This window comes from Cryptotermes secundus, unplaced genomic scaffold, assembly GCF_002891405.2.
Source record: "Cryptotermes secundus unplaced genomic scaffold, Csec_1.0 scaffold447, whole genome shotgun sequence".
Taxonomy (NCBI): Eukaryota; Metazoa; Arthropoda; class Insecta; order Blattodea; family Kalotermitidae; genus Cryptotermes; species Cryptotermes secundus.
In genome coordinates this window covers 128021-145346 of record NW_019733325.1, presented here as the reverse complement: position 1 = coordinate 145346, position 17326 = coordinate 128021, and the positions used below count along the sequence as shown (strand labels likewise).

Sequence of the window (17326 nt, the reverse complement as noted above, 5' to 3'; positions counted from 1 at the left end):
CATGTGGTAATCACGGGGGGGTGGGGTCTGGACTATACTGTGCATGCTCCTTAATCTCCCATCTGAATGACTGCAGTTGGGCGGTGGTCCTGTTTGCCACATGAAGCCTGGGGTTGTCATGGAGGAGAACCACATTGTCCACGAGAATCCCCAGGCGCTTTTTCCTGATGGCATCTCACAGATGTGCAAGTGTGCCACAATAGCTGTCCGCGTTGATGGTGGTACCTCGTGATATGAAATCCAGCAGGAGTGGTCCTCGCTGATCCCAGAAGACCGTGACCATCAACTTCCCGATGGATGGCGTTCTGCAGAATTTCTTCATGACAGGCAAACCGGAATGTTTCCACACCATACTCTGCTACTTGGATTGTGGAGTGAAATGCAATACCCATGTTTCATCTCCAGTGACAGTGAGATCCAGGAACCTTTCACCCTCCTTGGAGTAACGCTGCAAATGTTGCAGTGATGTCGTCATTCTCTTGGCCTTGTTCAGATCATCCAACAGCTTAGGCACCCACCGACATGAAACCTTACGATACCCCAAGGAATCGAGAACAATATTGTAAACACTGCCATATGAAATGCCAAGCTCCTTGGAAATGACCTCCATGTGCACACACCAGTCCGCTTTCACCATTGCATCCACCCAGGCAATGTCATCTGGTGTGAGTGAGGTGCAAGGCTGCCTCACCCACTCATAGTCATTAAGGTCTTCCTAGCCATTAGTGAAATCACACCAACACCACCACCGCACACATTTCAAAGCAAGACATTTGTCCCCATACGTTGGCTGCATTTCCCTATGGATCTCAATGGGCATTCATCCTTGCTATATAGAAAATGAATAATACTTTGCTGCTCATACAACGTGGACGTGTTGAGCACACCAGCCATCTTCAGCGACTGACAGTGGCGCAGTGCTGCGGAGCAGCCAAGAATTAATACTGGTCCAGTCCAAGCATATCCTGTTGCATCGAATGTATAATCTGGTCACTCCATCACGCTAATATTTTGGCTTGAAGAAAGTAGATGTAAAGACTTTTCGATTTGCCTTTCTATGTAAAATAATTACTTGAAAGTTTCCAAAGTGGTGTACACCTCAGTGAAACTCTGTACTGATTTGGCTTTATGTTTGTCTTCTCTTTACTGATTCCTCCACCCCTGGTTGCATGTTAGCTCATCCAGCATTCAGTTTACATCTCATTTAGTTCAAAAGATACGAATAATGAATTATTTTAGAACAAAAATTAAATGATCATGTGCAACTGTAGGGATTAAAATGCCACACTAAAGGATTGAGGATTTAATAGTTACCACACAATAGAAGCTACAACTTATTGTGTTTTTTAGGTGTGAGTTATTGACATTGTTAACATCATGTCTGTTGATGTCGGCAACCTTTACACTGTAGTAAGGCTTCCTTTGTTAAACATCTGAGTAATGTCCCAGAATTATCTATTTTGTTGTCTGTTTATGATTTCATTAGAAGAGATCCCACAGATGCCCAGGATGATGTTTTCCTGTATGTTAGACTACAAAATTATGAACAAAATGTTTTTATGCAGAAAAAAAGGATTACATTATTTGAGATGGAGGGCAAAGGTTACGCAGGTAACACTGAAACTAAAAAGTGCTCTATTCTGAATATGAGTTACATACCTGAGAAGAGCGTTTCATTACTTTTTGAACAAATCCCATGAGAGGTTTGTAGCTTTTACAGAACAGAAGTTAAACAGTAAGTTTTAATGGAGCCAGCATGACAGGAAAATGCAATTTTTTTGTGATTTTTTGACTCTGCTCCTTATATACTGCAAAACATAAACTCCATGGCATGTAGTCCGCAAACGGCCTATACCGACCAAGCAACCACTGTTTGTTGGCGAAGTTAGTGCTAACTTTTGCAGATAGAAGCTATCACATGGTCAGCACAATGGATCCCCACAGCTGTTAATCATGGGTTTCTAGACCAGAGCCACTATTTCCTTGAAATGGCTTCTCAGTTATCCTCACAAGGCTGAGTGGACCCCGTTCCAGACCCATTACTTCACAGAAAATCTGGTAGCGCCGGGGATCGAAACCAGGATCTCTGACCACTAGACCACAGAGATTTTGCAAGACTCTCTTCGTTTGAGTCTGCAAGCTTAGTAACTTTCACTGAACTCACACAAGGCTTAGTTGAAAATCGCACTTACCTGTGATTAAGCGTGGAATGACTCCACTGGACTAGCAAAACTGTGTTTGTCATTCTATCAGGTAATTTCTCAGGATGATATAGATGTCCATGCAGATCATTTTCTACCCATGTCCAATTTTATCCAGATGAATTACGTTGACAGCCTTGTCTCATGCATCAGTTAATGCAGTAGAATCTTGCTTTTACACTTCTGAAATAGACAAGCAGTGGTGCAGAGTGTAAAATTGAGGAAATGAAAATGTTGCAGTGTAAAGAAATAATGTTTTTTTTTGTACCACAACATTTGCAGTGGATTTAAAACAGTCTGAATGCAAGTACTAGTATACTAACCTGAATATATTGCTACTTTAACCAGTTAGACAGCATCGTACTGTAATACTAATTATATCGCTTACTGTAAATTTTTTTGCTTTAATATCCACATTTCAAGTTAAAAAATTAAAAAACTCCTGTGTTAACATGCAGTGCCTAATGCAAGGTAGATATCATCAGCTTACTGTTGTATCACCAAACAAATTCCATGGTTTCAGTCTGCAAGCAAACTATACTGACTGAGCAATTGCCACTTGTCGGTGGAGTTAGTCCCAACTTTAGCAGATAGAGGGTGTCGCGTGGTCAGCGCAACAAATGCCCACGGGCCATTAATTTCGGTTTTCTAGGCCACAGCCGCTGTTTCTTTCAAATAGCTCCTCAGTTATACTAATGAGTCTGAGTGGATCACGTTCCAGACCCACTACTTCTCAAAGAATTTGGTAGCGCCAGGAATCGAACCCAGACCTCTAGATCTGTAGCCAGGAACTCTGACCACTAGACCACAGAGGCAGTCACTGCTATATCACTTCTATTGAAATGTAACAGTGAACATGAAAGTGTGCCTGCAATTGGTTGAGCTCTCGTGTGAGGTTGAAAATTTATGTTAAGTAAAGATGTGCCTGTTCTACTGAGATAAATGTTGAACATGAGGAGATCAATGCCAGCGTTTCTGAGACTTCAGAAACAGGACACCACAAATTTAAAATTGGGTTAATTTCCATTGTCCAGAAGCAAAAAGCTTGTGGAATTATCAGAATATTTTATACATTTTATACAAGATCATGTTTCCCTTTTTAAAATCTTCAGTTAATTTGTCTTGGTTAATTTTATCACTCAATTTTTTATCACTTCTGTTGAAGTGGAAATGAGTTTCTCAATACTGGACACTATGTTTTAAAGAGTTTTACATAGTCATATCCATGAAGCATAACTGGGGTGTCAGTTTTATTGACTTTCTGTGGAGTCATAATTAAAAGTTTTTGTGGTTCCCTCTTTATATATCAGTGCCATAATAGTTTCCTTTAGACATGTAAAACTTGCTTAGCCAGACATTTAAATAGGTTTCAGATTAACATATACCGTGAAATCTCTATCCATAGTTCCCATATTATACTGATTTCTAACAAGTATTGTTAATTTTTTCTCATCCCTGCAAAGTGCCCATGAACGATGTATAATTATATTGGATACAGGGTTCCTCAAAGTGTCCTCCCACGTCATTCATTCAGAATTGTTGGTCCTGACTCAAAGTTTTTCCAGAATGATTGTTTCTGAGAAAAAGTACTAAAAGTAAAGTGATGTTTTTAAAGTGTACACTAGCACTGATGTGCCAACACAATTATTTCTGAGAAAAAGTAATTAAATTACAAGATGGTGTTGAAATGTACAATAGTGGTAACCTGCCCATGCTGGTAGGTACCTGTACCACCGTAATACCTTTGCCTCAGTCAAAGTGAGGAATATTGGAGTGGCAGGGATGTGGGGAAAGCTTCATTTGTATGGTGACAAACCTCAGAACTATGTCTGCACTTAACTGTGCATCAGTGTTTTCATTTGTTGCCAGTTTAGCCAGTTTACCTTCTCCAAATGTCACTGTAATGTGATGAGCAGCACACTCGCAAACCCTGCGAATTCCCCATCAGCTAGCGCATAGTTTTTAGCTACCAGGGGTGCATATTTTGAGAACCCAACTTTGAGACCAGGATGTTAATCATTTAATTCAGAATATACTTCTGTGCTCTCATTTTTTACTGCCATAGGGCCTCCCCCCAGCCTTTTTATCAGTATAATTTCTAACCCTATCTTGGATTTTGATTTGGTGATGCCGGAATTATATATTCCTTTACTAGGTGTTCTGCTGTATGGATCATATAGGTATAGAGTATTCTGTTTTCCTGACACCCCCATCCTTTGGAGAAAGTCAGAATTGTAGCTGTGACACTTGTGTTTGTTATTTCCAACTGTTGCAATAGTATAGAATCAGGACCTGCTGGTAGGACAAATGCTCCTCCATCTGATGATGACTCTGAAGATTTTCTTAGAGCACTTCCAATTTTATCCACATTTGTTCTAGTATACTATGTTTCACCTGTTCTTTTCAGATGACTGGTGATTAGCCTACACTCTGAAGGCTTTCGTTTACTAATTGCACAGCTGTTTTTCTGCTGTATGTGTTTATTTTATTGCCACTGTCAGTTTCATTGGGAGCAGTCATTCTTTTGTTCTAACATAGGGTTGGTAGATTCACACTGTAACAGGGAACTTGTCTGAAAGGGAATATTATTGCCTGTAAAATATAATTTTAGCTGGGCTAATGGAAATACACTGTCCCATTACATCATGATGTTTTTGAAAATGGTTTACATTTCCAAGAATAGAACTTTTATTGACCTTGTGTGTGTTAATTGCTTATCTTCCCTTCCCCTTTTCTTTCTCCCCCCTTCCAGTTCTGAGATGGTATCATGTTTGTTTACCTCACCTTTTTGGGATTGCATAAGTCTTGAAATGTTTATAGTTCTCTCCATGCAACCATTCTTACTTGCTGTTTTATAAAGTGTCAAAATGAGAAAAATTTCTGAAGATGTTTCAGAAAATGCCTCTGCTTATCTCATCTGTTTTGTAAAATGTGTACCCCCCTTAACCTCTTATTTTATGAGTACTTTCTTATTAGAAAAATATGAGAGTACAATGACTTTGATATTACTACCTTCTGTATAGTGTTGGATTACGATTATTACCTTCTGTATAGTGGTGGATTACAGGCTGGACGGTCCACCCATCTTGCTGGCCAGTGGATACTGGGGGCTCTTTCCCAGGGATGAAGCAGGTCGGGCATGAAGCTGACCACTCACCACCATTTAGTGCTGAGGTCAAGAATGGTAGAGCTATACCTCCACTCCCCAATACATCTGCATGTCATGGTGCTTAGTTAAGCATGGGGACAAATTTACCTTGCCTTAACAGTACTGGGTAATTTATGTAGATAATGAAGTTCCTGGTCTCTATGGGAGAACTTAAAGTGGTGGCTGACCTGGTCTTCCACCTCCCTTCCCACATCTTCAGTTCTGCTTCCATCAACCTGTATCGAGTATTTCTGAGCTGACATGAAATGTTCCCCTAACTTCAAACAGGACCCACCTTTTGAATGCTGTAGAAAATACTGACAATTAAGATAATATAGGAAACAGGTGATGCTAAATTGATGATACCACCTGTCATAACATGATTTAAAAATGTCACTACCTGATGTAATCTCAGGTGGATGTATGTGTACTGAAAGACCCCTAATTGTATGTGAAAATTATATTTCTTCATTGTTCATTTTTCTGGTTGTTCAGTTAGGATGTGATGTTTCTTAGACTTCTTGATGTTTTTTACTTAAAAATTGGACAGGGTCAGCAGGCTATTAAAGTAAATTACAGAATGGTATGGGCTCCTGTTTAGGTTAAGAATGAATTAAACTGTTTTTTAAAAGAGTCACTGATAATTGGGCATTAATTTTGTGTAGAATGGAGGTAGGTAACTCCATTGTGCAAATATCGGTCTCTCAAACTGTTGACATTGACCCAGGATTTCAGATCTGTAGGCAGAGAAGATCTCCAAATATGTGAGGGTGTGGCTCTTTAACTGTATGGAGGTGAATGCAGTTTTATATTCTGCATTGTATAATGACTTTCTCTGTCTGAAACCAGAATGTGGCATTGAGGCTTAAGCAGTTCATAGGTGTTTCTGAATTGATTTGTATTAATGTTATGTACTTTTAACGTTTCATGAATGTAGACATGAAGAAATTGAATCATAAATTTATTCTCAGTGTTAAGAATGTGGATATTTTGCACACATATATGATAGTATGGATTCTATTTCTGTTGAAACTGAAAAGTGTAAATACAAATATCTATGAGTGTTCTTCCACTTCAGGTGGATTGTGCCTTCTGTTTGACAAAGGATGTCTTTTTACCTCTATATATGTTTGTTCCCCTCGCTGGTGTCTGCACCTTATCGTGGTGATGAGGTTTGAGTATGCCAAGGACCCTGACAGCTATACCAGCGGTAGCATAGCTACTGGCAGGGCCTCCCTTGCTGGACAGGTCAAAGGGTAGGCATCAGACGAAGAGAGACACCAAAAACTGATGCCGGAAGCAGCGACTTGAAGCACAGAGCAAATGATGCTCGAGATGGTTCAAGTTCGTATAGCAACAGGCTTGACCAGAGTGGTTTGAACGACTGTTGTACTGCAATGTGGAAAGCAAATGGAAGAACTACCACATTATTACTTTTCCTGGATAGTCTCTTTCCAAAAACAGAGATACCATGTATGTGAGAGGTTTCCTCTGGAGACAAAACAATCTGGAGGGGCGGATAGAAGTGACCAGAAGACAAGAAAGAAGATGTAAGAAGATGCTGGATGACTTTGGGGACAGAAGAGGATATTCTTATTTGAAAGAGAAAGCTTGAGCTCGCATTAAGTGGAGGAACTGTTTTGGAAAAGACTGTGGACCTGTCGTCTGACAGATTACTGATGAATGAATTAATGAATGTTTGTTGTGCATGTTAACTTTTGAATGCTGGGGCTCATTTTTTGGGGAGCTGTGCTTTAGAGACCATCCCACTCCCATTGCTATCTGATTGCTATCTTTGGAGGAAACATTGAAATGTAGAAATGTGTTTGTTTTCCATTATTGGCATTGCCAACCTGCTAGTAACATCCTGATGTTTTGTATTTCATGAATTTGAGCTTTTCGCTTAATGCAGTGTGATCATGGAAGTTTATAAATGAGCGCAAGCATTGTTGTGATCTGATAATTAAACAGACCTAAATTAGCATTCTGTTTCAGTGGTTTGATCTTTAGAATTAATGTACCAGAGAATGGTTGGACTTGGAAAACTTGTGAACATTTGTTGGAGAAAGTTGCAGAATCAGTAGTGTTTGAAGATATTGGGATTTTGAAAGATATGTACCTCTAAGCTGAAATAATTCTCATTGTATAGCAGCCTGTTTTAAAATTTTCAGTGCCTTTCTTCCTGGAAATGTAACATTATTCCAGTAATGCTGCATTGCTAAAAATGCACTTTCATTTCCTAATCCTTCAGTATGGTGACTTGTCTTTTTGTCAACCCTTGGATGATTGTATGGTATTGTTTTCTTTAAAAATGAACCCGTGTGCAGTGCTGGTTAACCGTTTTGACTTGATCAAGTTCAGTGATAGCATTAGATGAGAATTTTAAATGTTTGTAAATGGTGAGCAGATAAAAATTTGGAAGGTGCCTGATCATGACCTATGTGAATGTTCACTATCCAAGGATTCTCTAGGGGATGGGAAGACACAAGAAACTGTTTCAGGATTGCTGTTAACCCTGCTGAGATTGGAAAAAGTTACTGCTGGGTGGGATGACATATTTCCATTTAATGTCTTGTCACCAGGAAGGAGTTTTCTCATCTCTTGAGCCCATTCATGGATTATCATGTGAGTGGATGTGAGTGCAGCATAACAGACGTGTATCTGATTTTAATTCCATATTTTCAGTGAAACAATATGGTTTCCATGCAGTTGTCTGAAGCAGAAGCAGAACTAACTCCTAATTGTTGTCTCAGGTATTATGATCATACCACTGAAAGTATGGTTGCTTGATACAAGAAACCTAGTGGGGATGAAGAAAAGCCCTAAAATAGTAATAGATCTCTTTTAATTGTTGTCATTGATATAGCTCCATCTCATTCAGGGTGTGTGCTTTTAAGACATATTCCAGACAACTTGCAGCAAATTATTAATAATGTCCATTTTGAGTATCATTTATGTTTAGTGCACTGGAATTTGATGACATTTCTTCTATGAAATATTCCCACGCTACATCATTTGCCCTTACTTATTTTTCCAGTCTGTAGCCCATAAAAATTTATGTTGAGAATGTGGTGGCATCCATTCTCTTAATACACTTGGTTGTCGACTTACAACCGGCCGCACTTACAAGCACAAAAAAAATGAAAAATGAAAGATGATTAAATTGTAAAAGTTTTTAAAAATAAATTATAAAGATGATAAAAAGATTAGAAAGGTTAAAAAATACTGTTAATGAAAATGTGGTCAACTTATGACCTGTCAGTCAGAATGGAAGTCGATCCTAAGTCGATGACCAAGTGTATTGAATAAGAGAAAAGACGTTTTATCGTGCTCAGACTGAATATGGCAGCAGCATATTTTGTTTTATCTCTGTCAAGATTTGTGATGTTTGTAACCATCAGGAGGTATCTGCTGTGAAGAAACCTCACAAGCTGTTCTTACACCTTCCGTCATTATATTTAGCAAACACCCGTGATGAAGGTTACGTATGTCTGCCTCTGTAATATCCCGAGTAAATATTTGTTAGTAGTAAGTCTTTAATATAATTTAGTAACACAGGAGAAAAATGGCTGAAGAGTGCCTTGTTGATGTATGTTTTTGAAACAATTTGGCGAACAGCAGAAATTGTCAATATGCATCATGCTTCACTCTAAGACTGCTGGAAGTGTATAAGAAGGCACTAGTACACATGCAAGCTATGTTTGTTGCCTTTTTTCTGATGCCCCCCCCCCTGCTATTATCTGTGTATAAGAGAAATTAGTTTCAGTGTTGTTTGTGTTGTAAATGAAAGCATGGTTCCTGTGTGTGTGTGTGTGTGTGTGTGTGTCAAGGTCAGATAGTGCATATCAGCTGGCTCAGAGCCAGTGAAAATCTTCACATTTCTGTGTTGATAGTACCGTAAAACATGACTCCTGTATTCTGATAAGAGTTTCATATGTTGTATGTGGGTGCATTGAAATCCAGTGCCCATGTGTAATGTTAGAGAGAAATGTTGCAGATGTAACACAGCAGGTAGCAACTTCAACAGAAGGAAGAAGATAATTTTATTTTAACACCATTCCTTCTAAATAAATGTGTGTGATTTTGAACATTGGTCTTTAGCTTGTGTTATGTTCCATTTTATGTACTGTGTTAGAAAATCCTATAGCATTGATATTTAAGAAAAATGGCTATATGGGTGGAAGTGATGAAATTCAAATAGTCATACACGACTTCCACTCTCAACTCCATTTTCTTTCAGCAGTGTTCCTAGCATAAGTTGCTTCTGTAACCAGAGTTCTACTGACCTGCTGTTGCTGGGAACACCTGCAAATAACTAACAGATACATTCATTGTTTAGGGCCATATCACTCTCATCCTTCTATTTACTTATTTCTGGAACACTGTATATTTCATAGTGTAGTTGTAAGTGCTTGAAGTGTTTCTCCGGACATACAGCAGTAAGAATTAAGGGCATGCCATTTCACATAATAATTGAAGATTTGATCATTCATTTATGCATGAATAACTTCATTTACTAATATCGTGTGCATGAGATTGTGTAATTACCATTTTCAGATTAGACACTTGTGCCCATATACTGGTATTTTCCCTTCTTCTTTGCCAGCAGTTATTCCAGTGCATGCAAGGTTGCAGTCATAGCTTTGGGCAGGACAAGTTTGGATCAGATCCAGGCAAGGTTAAGAATACTTCTCTTTATTCCGTGTCGCCTGTCTCTAAATCTCTCTGTTCTATGATATTGGCATGTTGGCTGGGGCGAAAACTGTACCACCTGCACCACTATATGAAATCATTCGTTGATGTTTGTCTATCCTGAAATAACATAGAACTTCTATTAAGTTGTGTGTATGGTGTGCTTATCTGTTTATCTGTAGATGAAATTTTTCACTTGGTGGGGGGTGGAGTCCAGTTGGGCCCACTTGGTATGGCAGCCACTTATTAGCCTATTGTAGCCTGCCCCAGGTGATCATGATGGTGGAGAATTTGGTGGAATGAAGTTTGGCAGGGGAAACCAAAGTACTTGGAGAAAACCTGCCGCAGCTCCACTTTGTGCACCACAAATCCCACTTGACCAGACTGGGATCGAACCTGGGCCGCCACAATGGGAAGCCACCAACTAACTGCTTGAGCTATGGCGCGCAATCTTTAGATGAAAGAAATATAGGTTTTCTATGTGATTTGGAGACTGAGCATTGTAGGGCCTGCAGGTAACTTCCTGCATACAAAATGTGCAGTCACCAAAAAACAGAATCATATCTAGTAAGAATATTTCTTGACACAAGATAGAGCTGTGGCCCTAACTTCATGAATTGCATGGCAATTTTCAGCCATCGACTTGTCTTACAAGTAACAACTTAGTTTTGTAGCCCATAACAGTTATGATATGCACTGAACTTTCTGATTGTACATTGTGACGAGTTAGGCAGATAAGCACAATAGATCACTGAGGTCGCAGTGCAAGGACGAAGACGGCCCACCCCTTGTACCTTCGTGAGTTAGGCAGAGCAAGAAATTAATGTAGCAGGTTCTGGTGTCAACCAGTTTTTTCTGAGACAGAGTATGCCAATTTAGTTGATACCCAGCACCAGAGCTCTTCTGTGAAATTTCTACATCTTTCTGTACGTTGATGACTTATATGGCACCGTGAAACCAGAGTATTTTCAGTCAAACTTCCAAGTGACTTGTCCACAATGAATGCTTCATGAGAATGTTGTATGTTAAGTCCTTTATTCTAATAGGATGTGAGGTTCTCACAATGATAGTTATTTAGAGAACCATCAGATAGAGCTCTGCTTGCCTCCTGCTTTCACGCTGGTATCTTGCTTGGCTTATTGTTCAACCCTGAAGATGAAAAACATGATGATTTTCAATGAACTACAGAAAATTGTGCTCTCCAGTGTCCTTTTTTGTACATTAATGTGATTGCTGCATTGCTGCATAAGTTCATTTACAGTAATTTAATTCATTTGCAACACCTGTGTGAACATACTGCATCTGGCTGCAGTATAGGTAAAGTGCATAGCTTTCATTGCATCATCCTTTCAAACTGGACAGTACAGTGCACCAAGTGGCAATGAACCTTCTGTATACTGTTATACCTGCGTATGGTAGACGTGCAACAACGCATATTGTTGAGAGTTGCTTGAAGGAAAGATCTGTTATTTTCTTGATGTCTCGTGCAATATTGCTTCTTATCCTTTGTTAGAATATGAACTATGATCTGAGGTGGTAGTATTTTTGTAGTCTGGAACAGAATGATTGCTCATTGTAAGCAGTATACTCGTACATTTTTATGCTGTTTGGAAGTACTAATTAATGTAACTCGTGATGCTCTTTGAAAATACTAATGTATATGATTTTCTTTAAGAGATGGCATTTCTTTGATTACAAGAAGTTTACTCTTTACTGTGAAATGTTTTCAAGGAAACTTGCATAATGATTTCTTTATACTGAAATTGCAAATCTGAACTGTCATATTTAAATTGTAGCTTGTGTTTTCATTGAAGGGATATGAAGAAGAAATATCTTCAGTTCTGTTATAATTTAACAAACACTGCTGCGATTAGTGACAAAGTCAGGAAGTTTGCATTTTCCAGATGGAACTGATCAGGAGCAGAGCTCCTAGTAACCTTGTTCCTCTTCCAGAACTCTGCAAGTTTTGTGTGTGTGTGTGTGTGTGTGTGAGAGAGAGAGAGAGTGCGCACCATGATCTAACTCACTTCCTGGCACAGGTCTTGGGACAAGCATTGGTGCGAGAGTAGTCTGCCAGCTAAAGTTGCCCTGGTCACTCTATTGTAGCTGGGATGTATTGGCTAGCAACAAGTGGCCTCATTATGTGTGGTGCATGTATGGAGAGATTTCATTGTATGTGATGTGCAATTGATAGGGTCTCATTAAAGAAATGGTGTAATGTTTGTTGTAGGCCCCCAACAGTGGGCTGCAGGGAGGTGCCCCCAGTGTCAGCAGTTTGCAGTCTCAAGCCCATCAGCAACATACGTTGCATCAGGCCCAGGCACACCAAAATTTGCGGCACAAGGTAAGTTTTCCTCATCCCTGAAGAAGGTTATTTTTGTGATATGTCCGTGTATTCTTAATTAAAATGAGGTTTTGCTTGTTTCATACTGTCACGATTCATTTAATTGGTCTTCTGTGTATCCAAATTTTTTTCTCTTGTAAATTAAGTGAACAGGATGTGTTATCAATCATATTTTGATTATAATAATTACAATTTATTGTCACTTATTATAAATTCATTGTGCTATCATTGTGTGTGTATATACCAATTTCTGGTAAATTTAATTTAACCTTAATGTCAGCCATCCTACCCATTAGTCTTGAGTTAACTGATTGAGACATATCGTGAAATATCTTTTCTGTCTTCAGATTTGGAATGGTTTGTTGCAGCAAATTATTATTTTTTTAAACACGTTTTTCAAGAATTTGTATTTTGATTAGTAGTTCATTAAGAACAGTTATTATTTGTTTTACCATATTTTTAAATACATTTGTAGTAAACTACTTTTTGGGGTAGAGGTAACTGTGTTTATTTGAATAGAATTGCATTGTTGATTAACCCTTCAGCGCCGGGGGAATTTAAATCGTTTTTGCACTCCATTGCCGGTGGCTATTTAAATAATTAAATCGGAGAATGCAGCACTTAACTTAAAGCGTAATAAACAGGGAAAAACTGGAGTTTTGTTTTTCAGATTTTCACACAACGTCCAGAGAAGTGTATAGAATTAGAGTATTGATCCACACTACTTTCAAATTATTTTTGGGCCAGTAAGCGTATAAAAATTACGAACAATAGTATCGTATTACCTTAAAAATTCATCCATGTGTGGTAGTCGTGGAAACACTCAATGCAGAGGCCCACGCCGCACGCATCACACCAGTACACTGTGTCCCTTCTCCTTCCACGCTTTTGACATACAATGCACTTTCTCTGTGGTCTAGATTTCTTCGCCGTTGGAGGAATCTTGCTGATAAAATGTTGTTCTGTTAGACGGGGCACTGTGTTGTATGATGGATGTGAACCCGGCACTTTATGTTCCACAGCACTCGCATTTTTCACAAACAGGCCCTCAATCAACTGGATTCTGAATGATAATTGCTGAATTCGTTTGCCTGTGTTACTCCTGTACACTATCATTGAATTCAGAATTGAGGCGTTTAGGAGCCTGCGAAACAGCTTCATGTACCACTTATTCATTTGCTTCCTCTCGATCAAATAAGAGTGAAGCAGCTGGTCCTTCAAATCGACCCCCCCATTGACTTATTGTAGTCCAATACTGAAATTGGTTTTGCCACCGTCTTGCCTCTAACTGTAACAGTCCTGGTGTCGTGACTGTGATAGGTGGAGATCATGGTCACTATTTTTTTGTCAAACCACTTTGTGTTAGAAACGAGTCCAGAATGTTGTGCCACGATTTCACCTTTTTTTAGTTTAGTGTTTTTCACTTTTGGAGGCACATTCTTACGATTCAATTTCAGAGTGCCAACACAGTCGGTCTTGTGCGTTATCTTCAATACCCTGGCTAGAGTTGGGGAATTGTAAAAATTATCCATCCACAGAGTCCGACCTTGATTCAGGAGAGGTTCTACCAGTTTCAGAACAATGGTTGAAGTTTTGTTGGTGTCCACTGTGATCAAGGGGGAGTCAAGTACTGTATCCTTGCCTGTATATATGATGAATGACCATAAATACCCCGTGGTGGAGTCGCAACTCGTAAGTTTTAATTCCAAATTTGGCTGCCTTCAGAGGGAGGTACTGTTTGAAAGACAGACGACCTTTCCAAAGTGTCTTAGATTCGTCAAGTGAAATGTCCTGGTTTGGGAGACAGTTCCTGAAATTTCTTATTGAGATGGAAAATTACTGGGTAGATTTTGAAAAGTTTTTTGGGTCCTTCAAAAGTGCTGATGTTTTCATTGTTGGCGAACTGCAAATATTTACATATTAGCTCCAGTCTGTCTCGCGTCATAATGTCTCTAAATCCCGGTGTTGAAATTACTCTTTTTGTTGTAAAATAAGACCAAATAGTTGGTTTCTGTACAATTCCCATGAGCATGAACAAACCCAAGACAACATAAATCTCTTCCTCTGTCACGGGTTTCCATGCCTTAGAATGCGACCACACTGATGGTTCACGCCCCCGTAGAAACTGCTCCGCGTATCTATTTGTTTCTGTGACTATGGTCTCAATAAGTTCCTTGTCGAAAAACAACTCAAAAACGTCCACAATGTCTGTTACATCTTTTGCAGGGCCTTGAGCTCCAACACTGCCTGTGAAATGTTCTCTCTGACCCCTATAGTTCTCCATATCCTCCCAAATGAATTCTTGATTTGCACTGCCATCTTCATCGCTGCCCTCATTTCCAACAGCATCAAAAAAGGCACAGTCATCTAACTCGTTTTCAGAATCAAAATCCGAATCTGATAAGACTTTGTTTGGAATCACTTTCAACCAAACACTGTATGTCCTCGTCACTCAGCACACCCGAACGTCTCTTGCTTGTTCCAGTCATGGCTGCTACATGCAAACTGCATTAGCTGTGTGGAACAAATGGAACGTCAAGGAATGCAAACAAGGCATTTGTTTATCATTTCCAACTGCAGTCATATCAGAGGTCAGTGTCATGTGTCATTCTTGTTAGGTTTTCTACACGTGGTTTCTCATTCAGTTCAAGAGGCAGCACTCGTCACTGGCTGAATGGAAATCGATTTTTTTTTCGACCAACACGCAGAGAGATCACAGACTTTGCTTTGACCAACACGCAAGGAAATCACAGACTATAAACCTAGCATATTTAGTTCCTAACTCTCCAAGAGATGGAGATAGATTTGTACGGCAATACTGCACCCTAGACGGCGAGCTACAAAACTTCTTCAGAGACTTCTAATGTAAAAAAAAATACCCCGAGAAGTTCAAAGTGGGAAAGCGAATATATGAAATGATAAGACAGAAATTTCCTCTTTCATTTCATAGCAAAAGTATTACTTTACATGAAAAGCAGCACAAGACACACAACAATGTCGCCCAGCGAGATGTGGCATTTAAATGCGATGTACGTCGCCCGGCACTGAAGGGTTAAGAATTATGCTGTCCCCACCATATGAATGCATTATGAATTGGTTATGTCATTTGTCATTCCTTGAAATTGAAGCATAAAAAGTAGCTGGAGTGAAACCAGAATTTCCATTTGTTTGGTAAAATTGCCATGGCACAGATGCTCAGGCCATGTTTGAAAACTCCCAAATGTTAAACGTACAGACTTGCAGAACTTCCACTTTAAGAGGTTACATAATTTGTAAACTTGTGTGTGGCTGTAGTGAAGAAGTATTGATAGAAAGTAGTAGTATGATTTTACAACAATTTCTCCCCCCCCCCTTTTTTGCTAGTGGGGTGGGACTAAGTCCCTTGTACTCCGGCCACTTCTGACCTATTGTACTAGCCCCAGATAGGTGAGGGTGATTGTGGAGCAGTTGGTGGAATGAAGATTGGCATGGGAAACCTAAGTACTCAGAGAAATCCTGCCCCAGTGCCACTTAGTCCACCACAAATCCCACTTGACCAGCATGGGATCAAACCTGGGCTGCCGCGGTGGGAAGCCAGCGACTAAACCGCTTGAGCTATGGCGCGGCCATAATTTCTTCCTTAGAACAAGACTAAATTTAAATGAAAATTCAATTCTCCTGCCAGTTTACCATTCTTATGCAGTGTTTCCAAGATCCTAGAATTTTCCTGTATGAGTGATGTAAATGATGCTTGTGAAAAACGTCATCAGCAGTGTTAAACATGATTCTGGTTGAATGTTTTAGGTTAATGGAGTTGGAGGTGCAGCAGCAGCAGCAGCAGCAGCGCCATCTGCACCCTCTGTGTCTGTGTCAGCCAGCTCAGCTGGGGCTGGACAACAGCAGTTCCAGAGGTTGAAGGTAGAAGATGCACTTTCCTACCTGGACCAGGTCAAGTACAAGTTTGGAAATCAGCCACAGGTGTACAACGACTTCCTGGACATTATGAAGGAGTTCAAGAGCCAGAGGTGAATTAGTTTCATTCTTCTGTGTTGTGCCTTTACAGAGGTTATATCTTATTGAAAAAGAAAGGTATTTAAAAAAGGGACACACGGCAGGTTCAGAACCCTCACAGTAATTGTAGAAGAATACAAAACTTTTGTTTATGCTTTGACCTGTCTCTGCAGTTACTTGAGTAACTATTCGTCTCTTTTTAACTGCTGTCCAGGTTGCTCATATACTTTTGCTGTTCTAGTTTTTCATATGTAAAGTGAGGTTACAAGCCTTTTACTTGAAATGAAGTATACGTACACAAAATTACCTTCATCCTATTCTTAATCTCATCTGCAAATGTAACAGTAATATTGCCCTTCTCATCCTCAGATATATAAATTTATTGTTGCAAGGCTTATCACATTGAATGAATTTATATTATATTTTTGTTCTATTTTATTGAAATTGCACCTGAAAGAGTTTTGAATAAACAATAGATGTTAACACTTTGTGGACCGGCAATTTAAATATTTAAATCACCCTGGGGACCGGCATTTTTAAACCTACTACCCTAATAAATACAAACCACTCCGTCCAATGTGATGTATAAGTTTTTACTACGTTAAAACTTATCTCCCTTCTTACATGTTTCGGTCCTTACGGGCCATCTTCAGAGGGAACATCATTACAAACTGGAAACTACCATCACAATAGGTGTTTTGATTTAAAATTCGTACTTATATCCTATAATGCGCAGTACGCTTAAAATCGAACGTTTACAATCACAGCAGCTTCCTGGTGTTGTAAAGTTTTTAAAAGTTTCTAGATGTTAGTTAAAAAAACCTTTATTGTCAGTAGTTAAAATTTTTTAAACCACATAGGTTCGTGTCCGTACTCCTATCGTCGTTCTTGTATGGGGCAGATTTTGTGCCACATGTCTGTCTTGATGAGGAGGTTCTTGATGTTGTCCAG

The 17326-nt window shown here is 39.3% G+C and overlaps 1 protein-coding gene across 1 annotated transcript in view; it reads left to right on the top strand.

Annotated features, from left to right (window-relative positions):
- LOC111867973 (paired amphipathic helix protein Sin3b) overlaps positions 1–17326 on the top strand; it is a 98205-nt gene that overhangs the window by 20693 nt on the left and 60186 nt on the right. Inside the window, exons 5-6 of the mRNA XM_023858236.2 lie at positions 12272–12385; positions 16169–16389. Of these exons, the coding sequence (XP_023714004.1) occupies positions 12272–12385; positions 16169–16389 (335 nt within the window). The remainder of the gene's footprint in view (positions 1–12271; positions 12386–16168; positions 16390–17326) is intronic.